Source organism: Saccopteryx leptura, chromosome 2, assembly GCF_036850995.1.
Source record: "Saccopteryx leptura isolate mSacLep1 chromosome 2, mSacLep1_pri_phased_curated, whole genome shotgun sequence".
In the NCBI taxonomy this organism is placed as follows: Eukaryota; Metazoa; Chordata; class Mammalia; order Chiroptera; family Emballonuridae; genus Saccopteryx; species Saccopteryx leptura.
The window spans coordinates 37,950,312-37,975,444 of NC_089504.1; the positions used below are offsets into that span (position 1 = coordinate 37,950,312).

Here is a 25,133-nt window from a genome sequence, read left to right on the forward strand (position 1 = left end):
CTGGCTTTCTAAGTACTTGCTTACAAGGCCTGAACTAGAAGTCCATCTTTAGTACTTGGTCTCATAGTCACAGTATGGCAAACCTTCAATTAGTCATGCTAGTAGAGAAGATAGTGGCATGGGGAATGAAAAATCATACATAGCTAGATTTGGATCTATGACTATTTTTAGTAGCAGATGTAGTTTCCTAATTATGTTGTGTTGGCTCATGCTAAAAATATTTGAATTTGAAATTCCTTAAAGACTTAACTGAAAATGAGAGGAAACATAAAAGACATGATGGCCACGGAGCAGCCAAACTAAATCACAAGTGGCTATGCACTCAAAGCTTAGGCATTTTACTTACTCAGGCAAAGGAGAACTCTATTATTAGACTTAATAATAAAAATAGGTATGTTGTCAGAGCTTACTATTTGTAAGCTTACATATATATATTTCATTCAACCCTTCAAATAAACTTGTGAGGTAGATTTCATTGTATTATTGTTAGATCCATTATTACAGATGATAAAACTGAGGCACAGAGAGGCTTAGTAACTTGCAGCTAGTAAGCAGCGAAGCCAGGATGGAACACAGGTGGTGTGACTCCAGAGTCTATACTTTTAACCACTGTATCACGATTAACATAATACATACCAACAACTAGGGGATTACCAGGAGTAATTGGAAAATGTAGGGAGAAAAACTGTGAGAAATAAGATGTGGAGAGAGAAGGGAAACCCTCTTCCACTCTGTGTTCCCTAATGTGAAGTCACTTTGTAATATAACCCCTCCCCCACAAAGTTCATATTTGACAGAAGGCCAATAGAGGAACAAAACTAACCAATGAGCAGCCAAGGTAGACAGCATGAAATATATGCACTAAAGTTAAGTATTTTACTTACAGAAGAGTTTCTTAACCTTTCACTCAGAATCTATTTTTTACTCTTATGATATCCTAATAAGGATATCAACTGGTTTACAACAGCAAAGACAACCAGAAGCAATGAATTAGGACTCAAGGGGTAATACAGGCATGCATAACAAAAGCAAAAAGTAATAATAAAGACAGAAAATTATATAAAATAAAATGCAAAATTCAAATATCACCAGTATGGTGCTTTTAAAATATGTCCACAAATTCTTTGATATTCCTCCTTTCAAGAAGTGGAGCTTGAGTATGGGTTAGACTTAGTGACACTGTTAACAAAGAGAATATGGTGGTTATATAACTTAGACACTAGGACATACAAAGTGTTGCTGCTTCCTACTTGTTCTCTCCCTTATATCTCTTGCCTAGAAGAAGAGTTTCTACATCATGAGGATGTTCAAGCAGCCTACGGAAAGGCCCATGTGGTGAGGAGCTGAGGTCTCCTCCCAACAGCCACGTGAGTGAGCCAGCTTTGAAGGGAGTCCTTCCAGCCCCAGCTTTCAGATAACTGTAACACCTGCCAAAAACGTCCTTAGAGACCCTAAGCCAGAACCGTTCAGCTAAGCTGCTCCTGTGTTCCTAATACTCAGAAACTGTGAGATAATAAATGCATATTCTTATAAGCTGCTAAGTTTTAGGGTAATTTGTTTCACAGTATTATGTAAGAAAGGAGGGGCTATTCAACATAGTAATAAATGCCCTACAAATTCATTAACTCCAAAGGCACTAGAAAATTTGTTGAATATTTTCTATTTTTAGAAAGCAAGAAAACATCTAATAAATTTTAGTGTTTAACTAAAATTGTTAAATAAAAACATTGCTAATTAGAAGGTAAATTTTATTACCTGAAAATAAGTATTTATTTCCCAATGACTTTTATGTAGTTTTGCCTTTTTGCCATTCCTCTCTTTGGGATTCTTAACTCTGTTAATCTATAAACTGGAAGGACACGGATAGTATTTATTTTCCTTTGCATCCCTTCTGAAAAGCCTAGAGTCTGGGGCTCTATCCACAGAAACAATTAAATTACCCTGTCTTGATGCAGAAGTAAGAGGTCATGAGATCTCTCAAGTAACTTTCTTTTCCTTTTTTTTTTTTTTTTTTTAGTGAGAGAGACAGAAAGGAAGGGAGATAGATGAGAAGCATTAATTCTTCACTGCAGCACCTTAGTTGTTCATTGACTGCTTTCTCATATATTCCTTGACCCGGTGGTCCAGCTCAGCCAGTGACCCTTTGCTCATGCCAGCAACCTAGGGCTCAAGGCAGTGACACTGGATTTTAAGCCAGCAACCTTTGGGCTCAAGCTAGCAACCATGAGTTCACGCCTTCAGTCTGACACTCAAGCTGGCGCCCCCACACTCAAGGTGGTGAGCCCACGCTCAAAATGGATGAGCCCACACTCAAGCCAGCAACCTTGGGGTTTTGAACCTGGGTTCTCAGCGTCTCAGGTGGATGCTCTATCTACTGTGCTACCACCTGGTCAGGCTCTTATGTATTTTTTAAAACAAATAATACATGAATACAGTCTCATTTTTAAAAATTCACAGAAGACAGAAGTTTTATGAAAAATAAAACATTAAAGTCCCTTTCATAGTATCTACCACATCCCACTTCCCCAGAGGTAGTCACTGTTCATGGGTTAGTATTCATCTTTCCATATCTTTTTCTATGAATTTATACAAATACAGTACACTGTTTGGAGATTTTTCTGCAAACAGAATCATATGTGAATATTATTGTGTAATTTACTTCTTTCAGTTAATAATGTCTTGAAAGCATTTCCATGAAGCAAACTATTTAATCATTTCCTTACTGGGGGGCCGTTTCTTAGTTTTTTGTAGTTATGAAGAATGCTGCAATGAACGTCCATCTATGTAGTATTTTTTTAAAATGTGTTTCTATAAATTAGAGACCTATAAGGAGAATTTCTAGGTCCCAAAGATGGATTTTTAAATTTTGATGGTGACCCAAATTACCCTCCCATGCAATAGTACCAATTTACACTATCACCAAAATGATGAGAATGTCATCCTTTTTATTTTTGTCAATCTGGTGGACAAAAGATATATCTGTATATATTTGACTGTTTAAATTACCATTTTAATTATTGCTAGTGAGTTTAAGTATGTTTTAATATGTTCACTATTTTTATTACTTCTTTGAATTACTTTCCCATAGCTTTTGTTCATTTACCTGTTTCATTTATCTTTTTCTTATAAATTTATAGGACTCCTTTATGTATTCTAGATATTAATCCCTTGGTTATGTTCCTTTCCCAGTATGTCATCTGCATTTGTCTTTTTTGACAGTCACTTTCTTCATGATCTCTAGAAATTTTTTTCTTCTTTAAAAAGGCCTTCCTGGCTTTCCCTCTCCTACAACACCTCCTGCTCTTCCTTTGTAGACTGGGTCCAGCAGAACGGCTCCTGCAAAGAAGGGTGATACAAAGGGCTGTTCTGCCATCAGCGAAGAAGTGACCAGAGATTAGACCATCAACACTCACAAGTACATCCATGGAGTGGGTTTCAAGAAGCTTGTTCCTTGGGCACTCAAAGAGATCCAGATCCAGAAATTTGCCATTAAGGAGATGGGAACTCCGGATGTGCACACTGACACCAGGCTCAACAAAGCTGACTGGGCCAAAGGAACAAGGAATATCCCACACTATATCCTAGTGTGATTGTCCAGATTCACAAAACAAGCTCTAGACACTGGTTACCTATGTAGTACCTGCTACCACTTTAAAAAGTCTAACCAGTTAACAGTGGATGAAAACTAACTTCTGATTGTGGAATAAAGTTATAAAACTAGGAAAAAAAGACCTTCCTAATTAAAAAATTATAAAAAATTATTCTCCTAACCTGACCAGGTAGTGCCGCAGTGGATAGAGCGTCAGACTGGGATGCGGAGGACCCAGGTTTGAGACCCCGAGGTCACCAGCTTGAGCACGGGCTCATCTGGTTTGAGCAAAGTTCACCAGCTTGGGCCCAATGTTGCTGGCATGAGCAAGGGGTTACTCGGTCTACTGAAGGCCCATGGTCAAGGCACATATGAGAAAGCAATCAATGAACAACTAAGGTGTCGCAATGAAAAACTAACGATTGATGGATGCTTCTCATCTCTCTCCATTCCTGTCTGTCTGTCCCTATCTATCCCTCTCTCTCTCTGTCTCTGTAAAAAGAAAAATTAAAAAAAATTCTTCTATATTTTTTACATTTTCAAGTTTTATTTTTCACACTTGGTTCTATCTGATGTGTGTGTTAGAAAGTAAGGATCAAACAATCTTTTTTCAGATGTATAGCTAATTGTGCCAACATCATTTGTTTAGCATGAAGAGTTACTACTACCGATGTTAAATACTCCTGTATACATTGGTCTCTTTTCAGAGTCAGTCTTTTTTCATTGATCTATTTCTATTCTTGTAGCAATATCACCCTATTTTAATTACAATAGCTTTCTGTTTGATATCTAATAAGACAAATCTCCTTGTCCTTTATTTTTATATTTTATTTATTGATTTTAGAGAGAAGGGAGAAAGAGAAAAAGGCAGTGGGTGAGGAGAGAAAGCATCAACTCATAGTTGCTTCTCTTATGTGCCTTGACTGGGCAAGCCTGGGGTTTCGAACCAGTGACCTCAGCATTCCAAGTCAATCCTTTATCCACTGCACCACCACAGGTCAGGCTCCTTGTCCTTCTTTAAAAATCTTTTTTTTTTTTTTTTTTTTTTTTGCTATTCTTACATTTTTTTCTTTCTAATGAATGTTGAAATCAACTTGTCATCTTCTAAAAATTCCTGTGGGACTTCTGATTGAATTCCTTAAATTTGTAGATGAGCCTGACCAGGCGGTAGCGCAATGAATAGAGCATCGGCCTGGGACTCTGAGGACCCAGGTTCAAAAACCTGAGGTCACCGGCTTGAGTATGGGCTCACCAGCTTGAACACGGACAGGGTCACCAACTTGAGTGTGGGATCGTGGACATGACCCCATGATAGCTGGCTTGAGGACTCTGAGGACCCAGGTTCAAAAACCTGAGGTCACCGGCTTGAGTATGGGCTCACCAGCTTGAACACGGACAGGGTCACCAACTTGAGTGTGGGATCGTGGACATGACCTCATGATAGCTGGCTTGAGCCCAAGGTCGCTGGCATGAGCAAGGGGTCACATATGAGAAAGTAATCAATGAACAACTAAGGTGCCACAATTATGAGCTGACGCTTCTCATCTCTCTCCCTTCCTTTTGGTCTGTCCTTGTCTGTCTGCCCCTCTCTCTCACTAAAAAATAAATAAATAAAAATAAAATTGTAGATTATATTGGAGAGAATGGACATATTTTCAAAACCAAAAAATTTCACCATTGCCTGACCTGTGGTAGCACTGTGGATACAGCCTTGACCTGGAACACTGAGGTTGCCAGTTTGAAACCTTGGGCTTGCCTGGTCAAGGCACATGTAGGAGTTGATGCTTCCTGCTCCTCCACCCTTCTCTCTCTCTCTCTCTCTCTCTCTCTCTGTCTTTTCTCTTTATATAAAAATGAATAAATAAAATCTAAAGGAAAAATTTTTTTTCAAAAAATTTCAGCATTCAGCGAGTATAATTCTGATTCCAAAACCAGGCAAAGACAACACAAAGAAAGAAAATTATAGGCCAATATACCTGATGAATTTAGATGCTAAAATCCTCAACAAAATATTAGCAAACTGGATCCAGCAATATATGAAAAAAATCATACACCATGATCAAGTGGGATTTATTCTTGGGAGGCAAGGCTGGTACAATATTCACAAATCAATCAATGTGATTCATCACATAAACAAAAGGAAGGAGAAAAACCACATGATAATTTCAATAGATGCAGAAAAAGCATTTGATAAAATCCAGCACCCATTCATGATCAAAACTCTCAGCAAAGTCGGAATACAGAGAACATACCTCAACATGATAAAGGCCATCTATGACAAACCCACAGCCAACATCATACTCAATGGGCAAAAATTAAAAGCAATACCCTTAAGATCAGGAACAAGGCAGGGGTGCCCCCTTTCACCGCTCTTATTCAACATAGTTCTGGAAGTCCTAGCCATAGCAATCAGACAAGAAAAAGAAATAAAAGGCATCCAAATTGGAAAAAAAGAAGTAAAACTATCATTATTTGCAGATGATATGATATTGTATATAGAAAACCCTAAAGTCGCAGTAAAAAAAAACTACTAGACCTGATAAATGAATTCAGCAAGGTGGCAGGATATAAAATCAATACTCAGAAATCAGAGGCATTTTTATACACTAACAATGAACTGTCAGAAAGAGAAATTAAGGAAGCAATCCCCTTTACCATTGCAGCCAAAAAAAATAAAGTACCTAGGAATGAATTTAACCAGGGAGATTAAAGACTTGTACTTGGAAAATTATAAAACATTGATAAAAGAAATCAGGGAGATACAAACAAGTGGAAGCATATACTATGCTCATGGTTAGGAAGAATAAACATCATTAAAATGTCTATATTACCCAAAGCAATTTATAAATTCAATGCAATACCGATTAAAATACCAATGACTTACTTCAAAGATATAGAACACATTTTCCAAAAATTTATATGGAACCAAAAGAGAACATGAATAGCTTCAGTAATCTTGAAAAGGAAGAATAAAGTGGGAGGTATCACACTTCCGGATATCAAGTTATACTACAAGGCCATTGTACTCAAAACAGCCTGGTACTGGCACAAGAACAGGCATATAGATCAATGGAACAGATCTGAGAACCGAGAAATAAACCCACATTTTATGGACAACTGATATTTGACAAAGGAGGTAAGAGCATACATTGGAGTAAAGACAGCTTCTTCAACAAATGGTGTTGGGAAAATTGGAAAGCTACCTGCAAAAAAATGAAACTAGACCACCAACTTACACCATTCACAAAAATAAACTCAAAATGGATAAAAGACTTAAATGTAAGCCGTAAAACCATAAGCATCTTAGAAGAAAACATAGGCAGTAAGCTCTCCGACATTTCTCGCAGCAATATATTTGCCGATTTATCTCCACGGGTAAGTGAAATAAAAGACAGGGTAAACAAATGGGACTTTATCAAACTAAAAAGCTTCTGTACAGCTAAAGACAATAAGAACAGAATAAAAAGACAAACTACACAATGGGAGAATATATTTGACAATACGTCTGATAAGGGGTTAATAACCAAAATTTATAAAGAACTTGTAAAACTCAATACCAGGAAGACAAACAATCCAATCAAAAAATGGGTGAAAGAAATGTATAGACACTTCTCCAAAGAGGACATACAGATGGCCAATAGGCAGATGAAAAAATGCTCAATATCACTAAATCATTAGAGAAATGCAAATTAAAACCACAATGAGATATCACCTCACACCAGTCAGAATGGCGCTCATCAATAAAACAACACAGAATAAGTGCTGGCAAGGATGTGGAGAAAAGGGAACCCTCCTGCACTGCTAGTAGGAATGCAGACTGGTGCAGCCACTGTGGAAAATAGTATGGAGATTCCTCAAAACATTAAAAATCGAACTGCCTTTTGACCCAGCTATACCACTGTTAGGAATATACCCCAAGAACACCATAGCACTGTTTGAAAAGAAGAAATGCACTCCCATGTTTATGGCAGCATTGTTCCCAATAGCAAAGATCTGGAAACAGCCCAAGTGTCCGTCAATGGACGAGTGGATTAAAAAGCTTTGGTACATATATACTATGGAATACTACTCAGCCATAAGAAATGATGACATCGGATCATTTACAACAACATGGATGGACCTTAATAACATTATACTGAGTGAAATAAGTAAATCAGAAAAAACTAAGAACTATATGATTCCATACATAGGTGGGACATAAAAATGAGACTCAGAGACATGGACAAGAGTGTGGGGGTTATGGGGAGGGGGGGAGGAGAGGGAGGGGGTTGGGGGAGGAGAGGGGCACAAAGAAAACCAGTCAGAAGGTGATGGAAGACAATTGGACTTTGGGTGATGGGAATGCAGCATAATCAAATATCAAAATAACCTAGAGATTTTTTTTGAACATATGTACCCTGATTTATCAATGTCACCCCATTAAAATTAATTTAAAAAAATTTCAGCATTCATTCTATAAATATATTAACACCTAAGCATCTACTTTGTGCCAGTCATTGTAGCACTTAACATACATCAGTGAACAAAACGAACAATTCTATCTTTGTTGAGCTTACATTTTACAAGCAAAGGCAGACAATAAACAATTATAAATTATGTTGGAAAGTGATAAATGCTATGAAAAAGGCGGAGAGAGTGGTAAGATAAGGGTGATTAGGAGTATGTGGGTGATAGGAGGTAGGAGGGTGGTCAAGGTAGTTCTTACGGAGAAGTTGAAATTGAGCAAAAACTTGAAGAAAGGATTTAGCTAAGGGGATATCTGTAGTAAACCAGAGAATAATGACAACAAAAACATTGTCTAAAGGAATAGCCAGGGTAGCTGAGGCAGAAGGTAAGGAATGGAGTGGTAGAAGAGGTCAGGGAGGGTGGAGAAGGGCTTACCAGGCTAAAAGGCTCTTGTAAGGACCTTGACTTTTACTCTGAGGGAAAAGGAGAACCCCTGTATTCTATCCAGGAGAATGCCTGTATTTTGCCATTTATTCAGGCTTTATTTTTGTCCATCAATAAAATCTTATAGTTTTCTTCATAAAGGTTTTGTGCATTTCAAAATCAAGTTTATTCTTAGTCACTGAGATGTGAAAAGAATTTTTCTTCCATTATATTTTCTAATTGGTAAATGCTATTAAGAAACTATTGATTTTTATATATTGAGTATATATGTAGAGACCCTTAATTTTCATGAAGAGGTTATCAATTTTACTCCAGCTTGGGTGGTTATTGGTATCTGATTCTGCCCTGTGCTCTTAACAGTTCCCTCTCCACACATGGTTGCATTAAAAGGCTCTTACAATGTACCATAGTCCCAGTATATCTTTCCAGGTTTTGTGTCCAAAACCTGCTCCATTGCACCCATTAGTATGGCTACTAATAAAAACAAAACAAAACAACACAAAATGAGTGTTGGCAAAGATATGGAGAAATTAGAACCCTGAGCACTGCTGGTAAAAATGTAAAATGGTACTGCTGTTATGAAAAACTCTATGGTTTTCCTCTAAAAGTAAAAATAGAATTATCATATAATCCAGCAATTCCATTTCTTGGTATACATACATCCAGAAGAATTGAAATCAGGGACTTGAAGATATATTTGTATACTCATGTTCATGGCAGCATTATTCATAAAAACTAAGAAGCCGAGCCTGACCAGGCGGTGGCGCAGTGGATAGAGCGTCGGACTGGGATGAGGAAGGACCCAGGTTCGAGACCCCGAGGTCACCAGCTTGAGTGCAGGCTCATCTGGTGTGAGCAAAAATTCACCAGCTTGGACCCAAGGTCGCTGGCTTGAGCAAACGGTTACTCGGTCTGCTGAAGGCCCACAGTCAAGGCACATATGAGAAAGCAATCAATGAACAACTAAGGTGTTGCAATGAAAAACTGATGATTGATGCTTCTCATCTCTTTCCATTCCTGTCTGTCCCTGTCTATCCCTCTCTCTGACTCTCGCTCTGTCTCTGAAATAAATTAAAAAAAATAAAAAAATTTAAAAACAAACAAAAAAACCCAACAACAAAAAAAAAACTAAGAAGCCGAAGCAACCCACATGTCCACTGACAGATGAATGGATAAACAAAATATGGTACACATATACAATGGAATGTTATTCAGCCCTAAAAAAGAAAGCAATTATGATATATGCTACAACATAGATAAACCTTGAGAACATTATGTTAAGTGAAATAAGCCAGTCACAAAAAAGAAATACCATATTATTCCACTTATATGAGGCACCTACAGTAGTCAAATTCATAGAGACAGAAAGAAGAATGGTGGTTGCCAGGGTCTAAGGGAGGGGAGAATGGCAAGTTATTGTTAATGGATACTGAATTTCCATTTTGCAAAATGAAGAGTTCTGGAGATGGATGGTGGTGATAGTTGTACAGCGATGTAAATGCACTTAATGTCATTGAACTGTACACTTAAAATGGTTAAGATGGCAATGTTATCAGTATTTTACCACAATTAAAATTTTTCTTATAAAAAACATGTTCCATCAATAATTTTGTCTGTTTTCTGTTGCTAGTCTTTTGATTCTGTGAGGCCCAGTTTGGTCCTCTGCCTAGCGCTTTTAACTCAACATTTCTGACTGACCTTTGTCTCCACCTGGAACTCCTGAATCTCTCAACAGTCATCTTTACCCAGATAATGGTTCCCCTTTTCTTGGATCTCTCTTGTCAACCTACTCTTTAAATATCCAATCCTGCTCCTAAGACACCTCCCCCCACCCTGAGTTTGGTTCAATGCTCATTTCTGAAGACGGAACAGAGAAATAAAGCACACAGTTCTAGAGTACAGACTAATTGTACTTCAGGTATAACTCTGAACTTAATGCTGTTTAATGGATATCAAAATCTGAGAAACAGTATTTATGAAAAATTTTTTTTGACAGAGACAGAGAGTCAGAAAGAGAGACAGATAGAGACAGACAGACAGAGAGAGAGAGATGAGAAGCATCAATTCTTTGTTGTGGCTCCTTAGTTGTTCAATGATTTGCTTTCTCATATGTGCCTTGACCAAGAGGGGGCTACAGCAGAGCAAGTGACCCCTTGCTCAAGCCAGCAACCTTGGGGCTCAAGCCAGCAACCTTGGGCTTCAAGCCAGCAACCTTTGGGCTCAAGCCAGTGACCCTGTGCTCCTGCCGGATGAGCTTGCGCTCAAGCCAGTAACCTCAGAGTTTTGAACCTAGGTCCTCTGCATCCTAGTCTGATGCTCTATCCACTGTGCCACTGCCTGATCAGGCTATGAAGAATTTCTTGAAGAATATACAGTTTATCCACTTCTTGTGATCAGTTTGTTTGCTTATTCTTGTTTTCTAAACCAAGGCACGCTCAATAGATGAGCTCCAGAAACTATGTAAACCTCCTGAAAATGCCTATAAAAATCTGTGCTTTCCCCCCCACCTGAGGGGGGAGGGAGAGGTACTCAGCATTTATTGATTCTCTCTCTCTCTCTCTCTCTCTCTGTCTCTCTCTCTCTTTTTAATTCAGTGAGAGGAAGGGAGGCAGAGAGACAGAATCCTGCATGCGCCCGGACCACGATCCACTTGACAAGCCCACTAGGGGGTAATGCTCTGCCCATCTGGGGCGTTGCTCTGTTGTTCAGCAACCAAGCTCTTCTTAGCACCTGAGGCAGAGACCATGGAGCCATCCTCAGCACTGGGGGCCAACTTGCTACAACTGAGCCATGGATGCAGGAGGGGAAGAGAGAGAGAAAGAGAGAGAGAGAGAAGAGGGGGAGGGGTAGAAAAGCAGATGTGCGTTTCTCCTGTGTGCTCTGACTGGGAATCAAACCCAGGACATCCACACACTGGGCCGACACTCTACCACTGAGCCAACCAGCCAGAGGTAAAGATTCTTAATATGCTCTGTTATTTTAAAAAAGAGTTAATATCTCTCTACATCAGGGGTCTCCAAACTTTTTACACAGGGGGCCAGTTCACTGTCCCTCAGACCGTTGGAGGGCCGCCACATACAGTGCTCCTCTCACTGACCACCAATGAAAGAGGTGCCCCTTCAGGAAGTACGGCGGGGGGCCAGATAAATGGCCTCAGGGAGCCGTAGTTTGGGGACGCCTGCTCTACATAGTCTAAAATTTGTTCTTCATTGGATTAAGACAGATCATTAAAGCTTTGCCTTAGCTGCACTGTTCTGCCCCAAACTCAGAATAGCTTTTACTAAACAATGCTTTGGCACCACACCAACAGGCTGCATTGAAGGACACAGCCTCAACCTTAAAAATGTGTTTAGAGAACTACCACAGGCTTCCATAAAGACAAAGAGGGAAAAACAAAGATGGGCATATCTCTGCCTGAATATCTTGAGATCTTAAGCAGATAATATGTCTGTAAAGACAGAAATGTACTGATGCCATCAGGAGACAAAGACAGGTTATGAATAAGGCTAAGGAGAATGAAATTCCCTATGGAAGCATTAGAGTCAAATTGAACACCAGCACTAAACGCCTTTCCTTCATAAACTCAAGCATGGGATTTGGATAGCCACAAATGTAGACAATAACATTATTTGGATAAATGTATATAACATCTTGCATATACATTCCATATACATAAGTTAAGAAAAAGGTTCAAACTACATAAGGTATAATGGGAAATTAAAAAAAAACTCTCCCTTCTCAATCTCAGGATAATTTATTTATGTAACTCTCACATTCCTCTGTTTAGCTAAAATCCATTCACTCTTCAAAGCTTAGCTTTTAAAATTATAACAAAGAAATGTAGTTCAAGTGTAATTGATTTTGTTTCACTAAACCAAAAACGATCTTCTCTCTTCCTCACATAGTTTTTGCAAGTCCCATAGCTTATTTTTCAAATTATTTAAAAATATGACCACAAAGAATTATGACAAGTTTTCCCTTTATTGGGGAGAACACTCTCATACAACAATCAACAGTCATTTGGTTGGAATTATGTGGAGAGTTTAGTTCTAGAACTTGGTAGGAATTCTAAGCTTTTGTCAAAATAACCACAGCAGAAACAGATTGATATTAATGAGGCAAATTGTGATACTAAGGATGCAAACATGTTGGGATTGGAGAAATGAGTTGGTAGATCTCTACAGAAAGGGAAACAAATTCAGCACAACCCTTTCAATTATCTTATCTTAAGCTTACATGGAAAAAGGAAGGAAGGATGTCAAAAGGAATGTTCAAATCATGATTCATTTTACCATAATATCAATAATCTCAAGTAAGTCAATTAGCCAGTGGAAATCTCTGTTGGAATCTTCCTATTTCCCCTTGAAAGTTAACAGATGAAAAATACTCTCTCACTTTTAGCTTTTGCTAAAAACTCTTCCACCATTGTTATCATAACAGACTACTGGCTTTCTGTTTTAAACAACTGAAATTAAATCACTTACCTGTCTGCCTCAAGTCTTCAGGTAGAACATTCCTCTTGCTGCCCTCTAAAAAAGAACACTTAAACATCACTCTCGAATGTAAATTAATACCATCAGTGGTAATAACCACTTTTGACAAAAACCTCAAGTTCACATTTATAAGTTTTTTTCACAACTTTACAGCAAAAATAGTCTGAAGCACATTGGGGGGAAGTCAAGTATGTCTTACACTAAGAAGTTTCTTGGAGATCCAAAATTGTAGGGCCCTGGCCGGTTGGCTCAGTGGTAGAGCGTCGGCCTGGCGTGCAGAAGTCCCGGGTTCGATTCCCGGCCAGGGCACACAGGAGAAGCGACCATCTGCTTCTCCACCCCTCCCCCTCTCCTTCTTCTCTGTCTCTCTCTTCCCCTCCCGCAGCCGAGGCTCCACTGGAGCAAAGATGGCCCGGGCGCTGGGGATGGCTCCTCGGCCTCTGCCCCAGGCGCTAGAGTGGCTCTGGTCGCAACAGAGCGACCCCCTGGAGGGGCAGAGCATCGCCCCCTGGTGGGCAGAGCGTCGCCCCCTGGTGGGCGTGCCGGGTGGATCCCAGTCTGGCACATGAGGGAGTCTGTCTCTCCCCGTTTCCGGCTTCAGAAAAATACAGAAAAAGAAAATAAATAAATAAAATTGTAGGGATTTTCTTGGTGGGCTTCAGTTTAATCCTTTAAAGGATGCTTTGAGAGTACAAGCAGTCAATTTCTTGGCTTTGTGGGTGGAACATGGTACAGTGTAGTACTAAGCAAATACCATTATTGATTGTTGAACTCTGGGTCTCTCAGCAGATATAAGCTGAGCACTTACCTGAAATATAAAGTTTTATGTATTTCATTTCAGAGAAACACCACCTAAGAATAAAACAAAAACTCCTTGTCAGTCCAGGTCCTGCTGATATGAAAATACCACCATTTATCAAAATTTACTGTGTGCTGGACACTTTACTATGTACCTTACATAGATCATGTCTAATTTTCACTAAAACCTGGGCCTAGAAAGAGGATGTTCATGTTCTTCTTTCTTCCTCTTTTTCCCCTTCCCCTTCTTTCTTCTTTCTTCTTCTTCTTCTTCTTCCTCTTCCTCCTCCTCCTCCTCCTTCTTCTTCTTCTCTTCTCCTCCTCCCTCTTCCTCTTCCTCTTCTCCTTCTTCTTCTTCCTCCTCCTCCTCCTCTTCTCCTTCTTCCTCCTCCTCTTTTTCTTTTCTTTCTTTCTTTCTCTTTCTTTCTTTCTTTCTTTCTTTCTTTCTTTCTTTCTTTCTCTCTCTCTCTCTCTCTCTCTTTCTTTCTTTCTTTCTCTCCCCCCCCCTCCTTCTCCTCCTCCTTCTTCTTTAAAACAAATGAAAACCGGAGGCTGAAGAAGATGAAGTGATTTGCTCCGAACAGTGGTCAAGTTGAATCCCTGCTTGCCTGACTGCTCTTGACTACTATATATATCATCTTTTATAGACTTGGCCATAGATGAAGAGATGACTGTGAAGTAGGTGTCTAGGGCAGCAATTGAGAACTGTGGTCAAATATATGGTTCAGAAGGGGTACAATTTAAAGCCTTAAATGCCCAGATGCTCCTCTTTGGGAGATCAGGCACTGAGCTCAGGAGGAAACTAATCTGCTGTCCCAATATTTCAGCATTCCTTATTTACTTTTGACCCACAACCTCTTAGGACAGTCTTCCCAAAAGTATGGTCCATGGATCAATTATTTCAGAGACATGAAAAGTCCTTATGGAAAACAGAGACATCTGACACCTTCCCTGGATGTACAGGATCAGACTCTGGGAGGGGTAGCAACAAGAATTTTAAACTATTCATCATCTTGAGGCAAAAGAGCTAGTGTAATCAGAAGGAAGTAAATGGAAAGCTAATCCCCATAATAATCAGTATGACACTGGGTCAGATTGGTGGTAAAAAACACACACTCATAGAACATAGATCTTATTAGCAGGCATAGGGTCATGACATTGTTTTGGACCTATAAAAGATTTTTTAAACTGTCTATTTCAATGGTTTTCTAACAGTGCTCCATGAAGCATGAGTTCTAAAATGGGACATGAGAAAGAGATTGGCAGTTGGAGCTTAACTTCCTAAACAGCAACTGCAGAAGCTCTACCAGTATGCACGTTGTAACCTGGACTTTTGTGTAAGATTTTATCTAAATAAATGGTTTTGCTGATTTACAAAATGCAAAACCTTGGCTGTAAACAGGGAATTTAAAAAATAAATCTCAAGGTCCAGAATTTTTCCCATAATTAAATATATGGGAGTGGGTCCCAAGCATCAGTATTTTTCAGCACCAGGTAGTCCAATGTTGGGAACCACTGTACCAATTGGATCTCTGCTTCCTCATATGAGATAAAAGTAGATCAAGACCCAAAGAGTGTGAAGGGAATCAGGATTAGAACCAGGATTTCTTCACTTCTAGCTCACTATGCTAAGTTAGCTCTCCACAGTTCAGAATGAACCAGTTAACGCTCTAAGAGAGCACCTGAATCAAAATTGTTATGCAATTTCACATTTATGAATCTCTCTTGACCTTAAAAAGTACTTCCTGTATTTTCTATTTAAGTTCTTTTTTTTTTTTTTTTTTTTTGAGACAGAGAGTCAGAGAGAGGGATTGATAGGGACAGACAGACAGGAATAGAGAGAGATGAGAAGCATCAATCATCAGTTTTTCGTTGCGACACCTTAGTTGTTCATTGATTGCTTTCTCATATGTGCCTTGACCGCGGGCCTTCAGCAGACCGAGTAACTCCTTGCTCGAGCCAGCGACCTTGGGTCCAAGCTGGTGAGCTTTGCTCAAACCAGATGAGCCTGCGCTCAAGCTGGCGACCTTGGGATCTCGAACCTGGGTCCTCCGCATCCCAGTCCGATGCTCTATCCACTGAGCCACTGCCTGGTCAGGCTCTATTTAAATTCTTTATACAAACACTGGGAAGTAGAAAGGGAAAAACTTATTAAATATTCTAGAGATGAGGAAATCAGTGGTCAATTAAATTAACTCATAGTGGCTTAGAGGTAGGGCCAGAATTAAAATCTTTACCTAACTTCTGGATTAATTAAATTTTGAAAGTGTTTATTGAGTGCCTAGTATGTATTGTTGCTAAGACATGGTCAAAGGTGCAAAAATAAATATTATTCATGCCCTCAATTACTGTACAATCTTCTTGGAAAGACAGAAACAATTAAAATATTGCACTACCTGGCTTGTCCCTTGGACTAGCAGAAGCTGAAAACCTTTCTCAATTGGCCTTGATGACTAAAATCAATTCTAACCCTAACCCTAACCCTAACCCTAACCCTAACCCCCCCCCGTTTAAGGCACATACGAGAAAGCAATCAATGAGCAACTAAGGTGCCACACTGAAGAGTTGATGCTTCTCATCTCTCTCCCTTCCTGTCTGTCTGTCCCTATCTGTTCCTATCTCTCTCTCTCTCTCTCTCTCTCTCTCTCTCTCACACACACACACACACACACACACACACAAAGTGAGGTAGGAAGCCATTGGAGAGTTTTCTTTTTTTATTATTGATTTTAATTTATTGTGTTTACATAGATTCTAGTGTCACCCCGAATGCATCCCCCCTCCCCCATATTCCCCTCAACATCCTCCTTGCCCCCCTTCCTATAGTGCCCTCCCCCCTTCCCTTCAGGTTTATCCCATCCTATCGTACTGTTTCCCTCTGTCCTCTTTTCCTCTGGTCCCTTTGATACCTCCTCTGTCTCAGTTCCATTCCTCAGTTCATTTTGTTCATTGGAGAGTTTTCCAGGATTGTGTGTTCCTAGCATTTACTAAGGCATTGCTTGTTTGTTTATTCAAAAATATTTATTTAGAACATACCACATTCTAGGCACTGTTTTAGGCACTGGCAATATATGTCTCTACTCTTGAAAAGTTTGGTCTTATGAAGGAGACAATTTCAATTTAAGATATAAATGTTAAGATATGAGTCAACATAGACTATACCATGGGGGCTTATAGTAGGACATCTGACCATCTTTGGGGCATCTTAAAAGGTATCCTGAGGAAGATAATGTAAATTTAAGGTTACTCAATAGTACTTAACCAGGTCTAAACAAAAGGAAATGGAGTTCTAGACATTTGGAATAGTATGTGCACTTAGAATTAAAAAAAAAAAAAAGAAGTTAGTATGCTGGGAATTGCAGGTGGTTTATGTTTACTGGACAGTTGGCTTTGAGCAGGAGGATAGTGAGTGATAAGACTAGGAAGGTAAGCAGAAGCTAGGTTATGAAGGGGAATTTAGACTTTATCCTGAAGGCAATGGTAGGTTTTTAAGCAAACAAAGTAACAAATAGTATTTTAGAAAGATCACTTTGACTAGATAATAATGAAGACATTTGAAATGGGTCTCGGGGGAGGGTAAGAAGATACAAAACTGGAGATGAGAAGGCTAAAGATGGTGACTTAAACTTGGAGAGACTGGGGATAGAGAAAAATGGGTGACTATTCCAACTTAATTCTCTATTAACAAGGGAGGAAGTACAGAATTTCATGATTCATTATAAATAAAAAAATAAAAGAGCATTGTCAATGACAACTCTTGGGTTTCTGGTTTGGGCGACTAGGTAAATGGTAGGACTAGTAACTGATGTATGTAAAAGACAGGAAATAAAAAGAAAGCACAGACTTTGGGTATGTGAGAGCTGTTTTGTAAATGTAATTTTTTTGTGGTAAAATACACATTATTTAAACTTGACCATCTTAACATTTTAAAGTGTTCAATTCAGTGACATTAAGTATATTCACAATGTTATGCAACCATCACTACCTAGTTCAAGAACATTTTCACCCCAAAAGGAAATCTTATCCCCATTAAGCAGTCACTTATCCCCATTAAGCAGTACATGTAGATTTTGAGACATTTGTGTGACATCCAAATACAGATGTTAAATAGACAGTAATACTGAAACCCTGGATACTTTAGGCTAGGGAGCTCTTACCCTAGGCCTAGGGCCTCTGGACTTGAAGGGATGGCTCCTTGGCCTCTGCCCCAGGCGCTAGAGTGGCTCTGGTCACAACAGAGCGACGCCCCGGAGGGGCAGAGCATCGCCCCCTGGTGGGCGTGCCGGGTGGATCCCGGTCGGGCGCATGCGGGAGTCTGATTGCCTCCCCGTTTCCAGCTTCAGAAAAATACAAAAAAAAAAAAAAAAAAAAATCCACTACGTGGCCCTGGCCAGTTGGCTCAGTGGATGGAGCATCAGCCCAGTGTGTGGAAGTCCTAGGTTTGATCCTGGTCAGCGTACACATGAAAAGCGACCATCTGCTTCTCTCCCTCTTCTCTCTCTCCTCCTCTTGCAGCCAGTGGCTCAACTAGTCTGAGCATTGGCCCCAGGTGCTGAGGATAGCTCAGTTGATTCCAGCATCAGCCCCAGATGGGTGTTGCCAGGTGGATCCTGGTGGGGGCACATGCAGGAGTCTATCTCCCCTCCTTTCACTTAAAAAAAAACCAGTATGAGAGGTCCTTCTATTCTACTTCTGATTAGATACATTTACAGAATACCCCCACTCTTGATAATTATAAGACCTGTTTTTTCCCTCAGAGAGAAGGGTTACCATCTGTGTGTTCTGGCAGGAAGGGGAGAGCATTTTTGATACATAACTTTCACTATAGACCAGAGCCGGGCCCTATTATAATTAGGTGCTCAAAGAGAAACAATACTTTGTCCTTAGCCTGGCCTCATCAAAGAGGAGTTAACACAATGGATTTCTTCAAAATCAAATGCACCAAGAAACCTACAAATATTTTGATTGAATGCTTTTAAAAAAAACCCAAAACTTTAGTATAGATTTCACCCTGGGTTTTAGCTATTAGGATGATCTCTAATCCTAATCAGAGCATTACAGAAACCAAGACAACATAAATACAAATCCAACCTCTTTGTATTTCAGTCTCCATTAAATGCTGAAAGTATTGGTGCAGAAATTACTCAAAGTCTTACATATGGATCACAAACTCAAATGCCTATCAGGTACCAGGCAAATAATGTAAAGCTTAGTACATATAAGAAAATAAGGAGTAATGGAGTCTGTAATGAACTCTAGTAAGCCAATTTACCAGCTGTCACTGTGAGACACCTGTCCCTGTGAGAATGTGAGCTAAAAGTTACGAGAGCTAACTTTTCAAAAAGCTGGAAATCTGCATTTTTAAAATGAGAAACCTGGTTCTAAAGAGTTAACTACTAAGCCAAATCTGCAAGCTTGTTAACCATGAACAGTCAGCCGGTCTGATTTTTCCTTATGGACTAGGTCTCCTGCCCCATATGAGAGCGCAATGGCAGCAAATGTGCCACTTTGAAGTCAAATATAGTATTAGGTTTATGCCTTCCTCTCAAAGAATCTGGATAGTGCTGGAAAAGTGGACAAAACTCCAAGTTACCAGCCTTAGCTGGGGCCTGTTCAATGAGGTAACTGGATAGACAGGTGCCCTTTGAGAGGTATCTGTGGGATAAATATCTCCTTTGCTAGGGATCTGGTCAGATATATCTTCTCTAGAGTGTCCGGAAACTCTGAATATTTGAGTACGGAGAGAAGAAAGTAACCTCGGGGAAAACAGTTTACAAGAACATATGAGGATGGACAGCTACTGGAAAGTACACAGAGGGCCATGAATATCAGGTTGTGTAGGGACAGAGGTTTTTCTTCAATACTGGGGAAAAGAAGGCAATACTCTCCTCCAGCGCCACCTTCGGGGACCTCTTGCTCACCATCGCTGCGCAGTCAACTCCAGCGACGTCCATCTTAACGCATCTTTCCGCGCAGGCGCTGTAGAACCTCACGTTCCAGCCCAGGGAAGAGCCCCGCCTCCGAACACGCCCCTCCCCCCACAATCCTGCCCAATCAGGCCCTTTCTCACTGGATTTCCAAAGGAGTCCCCTGGCTTTAAAGGACACTGGCCTGGCTTTAAAGCACCTAGGTGCCCTGTCAGTGCTGGCAGATGGGGTCCCTGCCTTTGGGGTAGATCCAGGTGGATGGCGCAGGCAGACAAGTAAATTAAAACAATGCACAATGCTGTGGGGAGGGTGTCCAGGGTTGATTGGGTCCCAAAGGCAACCAAGATGTCAGAACCTAGAAGGCAATGGAAAAGATTGCAGATATTCCTGCAAGGAGGTAGGTGTGCATAGTTGTGTGTGTGTGTGTGGGGGGGGGAGGGACAGCATGAAGGGTGACTGCAAAGGAAGTGCTTTAGAATAGCTACAGGATGGTGAAGGGTGCCTGTGCTTGCCTCTCTAAAATCAGTCAATGAATTTCAAATAAATTTTACTAAGCAAGCAAATGGAAATGAGAAACTGGGATGTTGTAGTTAGTTCCCTGATCTGTGCCCTCACTCAGTCCCCACCCCAAAAGTGGCAACAGTGCAAGTTGAGAGTTGGTGAGCACTTTCCTGTTTCAGCTTCTCTGATTCCCATGCCAGGAGGCCTCACTTTTACCTTGTTTTCTCCCCTTTGGGGGTAGACTTTCTACTCCAGCTCTTCATCCTTGAATTTCCCTGCATGAAAGGCCACTGTGCTCTTCCAGGCCTACACCTCTGTCCTGTACATAGCAGCCTAAGCCCTCCACCAACCTCTGGAGACACATCTTTTCCCAGTGGGCCCCTGCCTTGTCCTTACAACCCAGGCTGTGTCTGTTCTAGAAAAAAAGCCTCATGATTCTAGAAAAGGAAAGACATAGCATGGACTAGTTTTCAATGACACATGTCATCTCCTAATCTTCTGGACCCTTTGTAGGAAGCTGATGCTGTAGGTTCCATGACTCTGTTAAGTGGACTGTTTGGTCTCAAGTCAAGGCCAGGACGCTAGCACACTGGCTGCTTTACTGCTTGGTGTTGTTCCAGAGCTGCTTTAGGTCCCTCCACTTACAGCAGTAGGGCGACTGGGGGGTGAGAAGAGCAGCAAAGGCCTCTGGTTCAAAACCTACCATTATACAGGATAGTCATTTCTGCAGCTTTCCACGCTTGAACAGAATTACAAGACCCTCAAAGGCTGCTATAAGATAATTTATTACAAACTAGCCAATAATCTCCTGTAACAATGGCACATACAATAATTAACAACAGCAAAGATGCTTAGTTTCTTGTTTCATGTAATGGCCAGTACAGATGTGGACAATGCAGAGTCCTTGGAAAGTCCAGGAAGGAAGTCCAGGAGGCTGCAAGTCCAAGGACCATGTCACATCTCTGAGCAAAGTCCTGGGAAGTCCATATGACCCCTTGAAAGTGTTTGTCTCTGACCAACCAGGGAGAGCTGAAGCCCTCCTCCATCCAGCCTGTACTGAGGGATCATAGTCCAAGCTTCTTCTGGAGGGCTGAACATCTCTGAGGGGAACAGCAGCTGACCTAATGAAAGGGAGTGAGGTCAAAGGCTAGATTCTTTCTATTAGAGGGAGGACAGCCAGAAGGCAGTGGCCATAGGTGAAGAGGGCTCCTTCTAGACTAATTTCCAAAATTTTTGGCTTTGTTCGGGGTCTCCTCAAGAAGAAAATATAGCCTTCTCTTTTAGGTCCATCAATCAGACCTCAGATGCATACACATAAGAACAGCCTGTCATACCCTGAAGCATCACTTCCTTCCCATAGGAGTGAGGTAGGGGGACTCCTGAAAAGGTGGCCTCTGGTGCTTGAGTTCCAAAGAATATTCTGCTCAAGGCTCTGAAGCACCATATGAACCTGCTTCTGCTCACAACAGATATTAACTGGGTAAGGGATTAGCATAGCTCATTTCTAGAAGGTTTCTTGTTCAGTTTCAAAGCCTTGTTCTCACCGAAGCCACACAAAACCAGTGGATTCTGCTCAAGGGAAAGTCTGAATTCTATTCTGTGTTCTCCTGTCCTGGCAATACTTCAATCAAGACTACAGGACTCGGCCCTGGCCGGTTGGCTCAGTGGTAGAGCGTTGGCCTGGCGTGTGGGAGTGCCGGGTTCGATTCCCGGCCAGGGCACACAGGAGAAGTGCCCATCTGCTTCTCCACCCCTTCCCCTCTCCTTCCTCTCTGTCTCTCTCTTCCCCTCCCGCAGCCGAGGCTCCATTGGAGCAAAGTTTGCCCAGGCGCTGAGGATGGCTCTGTGGCCTCTGCCTCAGGCACTAGAATGGCTCTGATTGCGGCAGAGCATCACCCCCTGGTGGGCATGCTGGATGGACCCCGGTCGGGCGCATGCGGGAGTCTGTCTGACTGTCTCCCCGTTTCCAACTTAAGAAAAATACAAAAAAAAAAAGACTACAGGACTCAGTAATAATTATATGCTCCACTGACTACTTAGCCAGCCAGGTACAAGCTCCTGGCCCTCTAAACTTGTTCTAACAATAGGTACATGTGGGTCCAAATGAATAAAGTATAGTATGGAGAGGGGTAGACATGAGGTGTGGAGGAATGTCTACTAAGAATGGCTGACACTCTAAGAAATGTCTGCCTCTCTGTTTATGAAAAATCTCCCTATGCAGTAACCCCCATAGCCCAGCTCCTAGCACCACACACCTGCTGGTCAGAGATTCATGACCCTTTCTGTGAAAAACCAAAGTCTCACCACCCCCAAATTTTCCTTAAATTTCCTTAACTGAAGGAGTCAGCCTCTTAACTATGAGGACCTATGCTGGCTACATAGTAACTCCCACTGGCCTTGAACTGGCACAGGAACTTAGGTGCTGTCCCACTGGCACAGGAACTTCGGTGCTCAGCTCCCCTCCTCCACGGAACGAGACTCCGATTTGAGCTTCACAAACTCTCGAGCCACTTCATCATTGCTCCTCTGAGACAGAATCCGGAGAACGGTCATGCCTGTCTCATCCATGTGGATCTTCCGGCCCAATGGGCACCAGCAGGCACAGCTGCCCTTGGCTGCCACATCCCTCAGAGGCATCACAGCCAGCCCTAGAACGCGATCTTCCCGGGCAAAGCAGTAATCCTTCACACATATCTGCAACTCATAGGCTTCTGGCCCCTCTTCATTTCCCAGGAGGCTGTGAGCACAGGGTAAATGGAAGGTAGAAGGCCAGAAATGAGGGAGTCTTCAACTGAATTCAGCCACCTGCCATCAGCCCACCCCTTCTCTCCTCTCTCAAGTTTTACCCCCCAGTGCACCCCCATCCAAGTCCTGCAGGTCCCCCATCCCATAACTTACAAGTGAAATGTCTCATTGTATTTGGGGGACCAGTTGTTGCTTTTCGACTTGGTTGTGAACTTCCTCTTCTTATCACTTTGGTGTGGGCCAACCATGGTCACTTCCACAAAGGGTCGGAACATACCCGCTGTCTGCCACTTGAGGTCATTGGCAGCCACCACTGCCCAAACAAGGGAAACGTGAGGTTATCCCACCAAGTGTTCCCAGTTCTTTAGCCCCAGGTGGCATTTCCCGTGGTAGACGGCTAAGATGGAGGACTGGGTTAAGCAGTGCCTGCTTTTAACTGATGAGGCAACTGGGCAAGAAAAGGTCTGAGACATGTAAGTCCCTGCCACTCACCTTTCACTGTGACCTTGTGCTCCCCAGTTCCAGGATGTGTAAACAAATCCACCTGAATAGAGACTTCTCCAACAGGATCATCCACACCAGACCCTGAGGGACAGATGATCCCCCATCAGAGAAGACTTTAGGCCTAATTTTTCCAGATAAAACTAAGGAGTTAGGAGGCTACCACCCTACACCCTGAAGCAAGAAGCAGTCACCCACAGTAGCCATGGGGAAGTGAGTATGGGAGAAGGGAAAGGGGACAAAGAATGAGGCTGTGTATTAAAATACACAAGTTAGGCTGACAAGATATTAGGCAAAACTTCTTTCAAAACTGTACCAGGAATCTCTCAGGTTCCTCAACTCATTTCCTAGGCTGCAGTATTTTTCATTGAAAGATGTGGGGGAAGGATAGTGCTGCCACCCTCTGTCTTGGTCTGGGAACTGCACCCACCCCATGGTCTTAATGGAACAATGTGGATCCCTTTTAGCCAAAAGCAGCAACCTCCCACTTATTCCTGATTCCTGGAGGCCCCTGGTTGGGAGGTTTCCCTGCTCAGAAAGACGTTGTCCTACTCAGATTTGAACCTCTCCATAATCCCAACGTCTGGCCAATTTGCAGGTCCCTCTCAGCAGAGGTCTCACTGTATTTTGAAAAAATATCTGTCTCTGCACCCCAGATAAAAATTCTTTGTTGTAAGGTGAAAGGGAGGGGAAATTCTGAGGACAGAACTATTGTTAACCCCATTTCAGACTGTATGAATACAATGTCCATCTCTGAGACTTAGGATAGAGCTTCTGAACTTTGGCACATGGTTCCCCTACTCCCAACATAAGCGGCTCATTCTAGCTCACAGGGGATAGTATTAGTCCATGTTAGACTCACATCTACATGGTGTATAACATACCCTTTTCCGGCCGAATGTCCTCATTAGCAGTAAACCTAATACCTTTCCCATCATGTACTGAGTGAGGGCAGGAAAGTCAAGAGGTAGCAGTAGCAGTAGGACAGAGAAAGAAGAATCAGTTAGTGTTCTAAGGAGTTAACAGCCATTGAGAGCAGCTCTACACATACTCTAAGGAAGCACAGAGATTGGGGTAGGGTGGAGAGAGGAGTAAAAAAGCTGAGGTTGGTGCCTGAATACTAAAAATTAGACTTCATGGGTCGAAGATCATTCACATCATGGGTAAAAGCAATAGAACATACAGAGTAAAGGTATCTGAGACCAGTGAGGTACAAAAGAGAAAGGCTGTAGGCTCTAATTTTCTAGGCCCTTAATAATAAAATAATAGGTAGAAAAATATACATATCAACTTGGATCCTCCCTTCAGTCCTCATTCTTGCTCTTACTTCATATCTGCCCATTACCACCTCTCCTAATCTTTGTATTTAGCTCAATGTTTCTAAAAAGCCTTTCTGGATTAACTCATATCCTCCCTGATATTACAGGCCTTTACATGTACTCAGATCTATAAAAGTTGTTTCTGTCTCCTTGAGCAAGGCTCATTACTTTTCCTCTCTCTTCTTCCTACACTAGACTTGAAATAAGAACAGATGTGGAAAAGGGAGCAGTACTACAGGTCTTGTGTATCTTTTCATCTTCCATCAAGTCCAGTCTAACTGCTTAGCTCTCTCTTCCTGTCCAGGTCAGCTTTATAATTGAGATCCAATGCTCAGGAAGGCCTAAGCCTTTCCACTCCCTCCTCCACCAG

General features: G+C 41.5%; 2 protein-coding genes across 11 annotated transcripts in view; both read right to left on the minus strand.

The window, feature by feature from the left end:
• The window catches only part of LOC136394506 (phospholipid-transporting ATPase FetA-like), a 152,780-nt gene extending 133,045 nt beyond the window's left edge, over positions 1-19,735 (minus strand). The window contains 3 exon segments of the mRNA XM_066367742.1: positions 12,964-13,008; positions 13,781-13,824; positions 19,692-19,735. Of these exon segments, the coding sequence (XP_066223839.1) occupies positions 12,964-13,008; positions 13,781-13,808 (73 nt within the window). The 5' untranslated portion in view covers positions 13,809-13,824; positions 19,692-19,735.
• A 1,232-nt stretch (positions 19,736-20,967) lies between these two features.
• The window catches only part of UNC13B (unc-13 homolog B), a 296,554-nt gene continuing 292,388 nt past the window's right edge, over positions 20,968-25,133 (minus strand). For 5 of the 10 annotated variants that reach the window (XM_066367730.1, XM_066367726.1, XM_066367734.1 and 2 more), the window contains 4 exons: positions 24,329-24,385; positions 23,436-23,528; positions 23,097-23,256; positions 20,968-22,935 (listed from right to left, as the gene is read on the minus strand). In XM_066367730.1, the coding sequence (XP_066223827.1) occupies positions 22,650-22,935; positions 23,097-23,256; positions 23,436-23,528; positions 24,329-24,385 (596 nt within the window). In that variant the 3' untranslated portion in view covers positions 20,968-22,649. The remainder of the gene's footprint in view (positions 22,936-23,096; positions 23,257-23,435; positions 23,529-24,328; positions 24,386-25,133) is intronic. The other 5 variants (XM_066367732.1, XM_066367733.1, XM_066367731.1 and 2 more) reach the window with 1 other exon arrangement.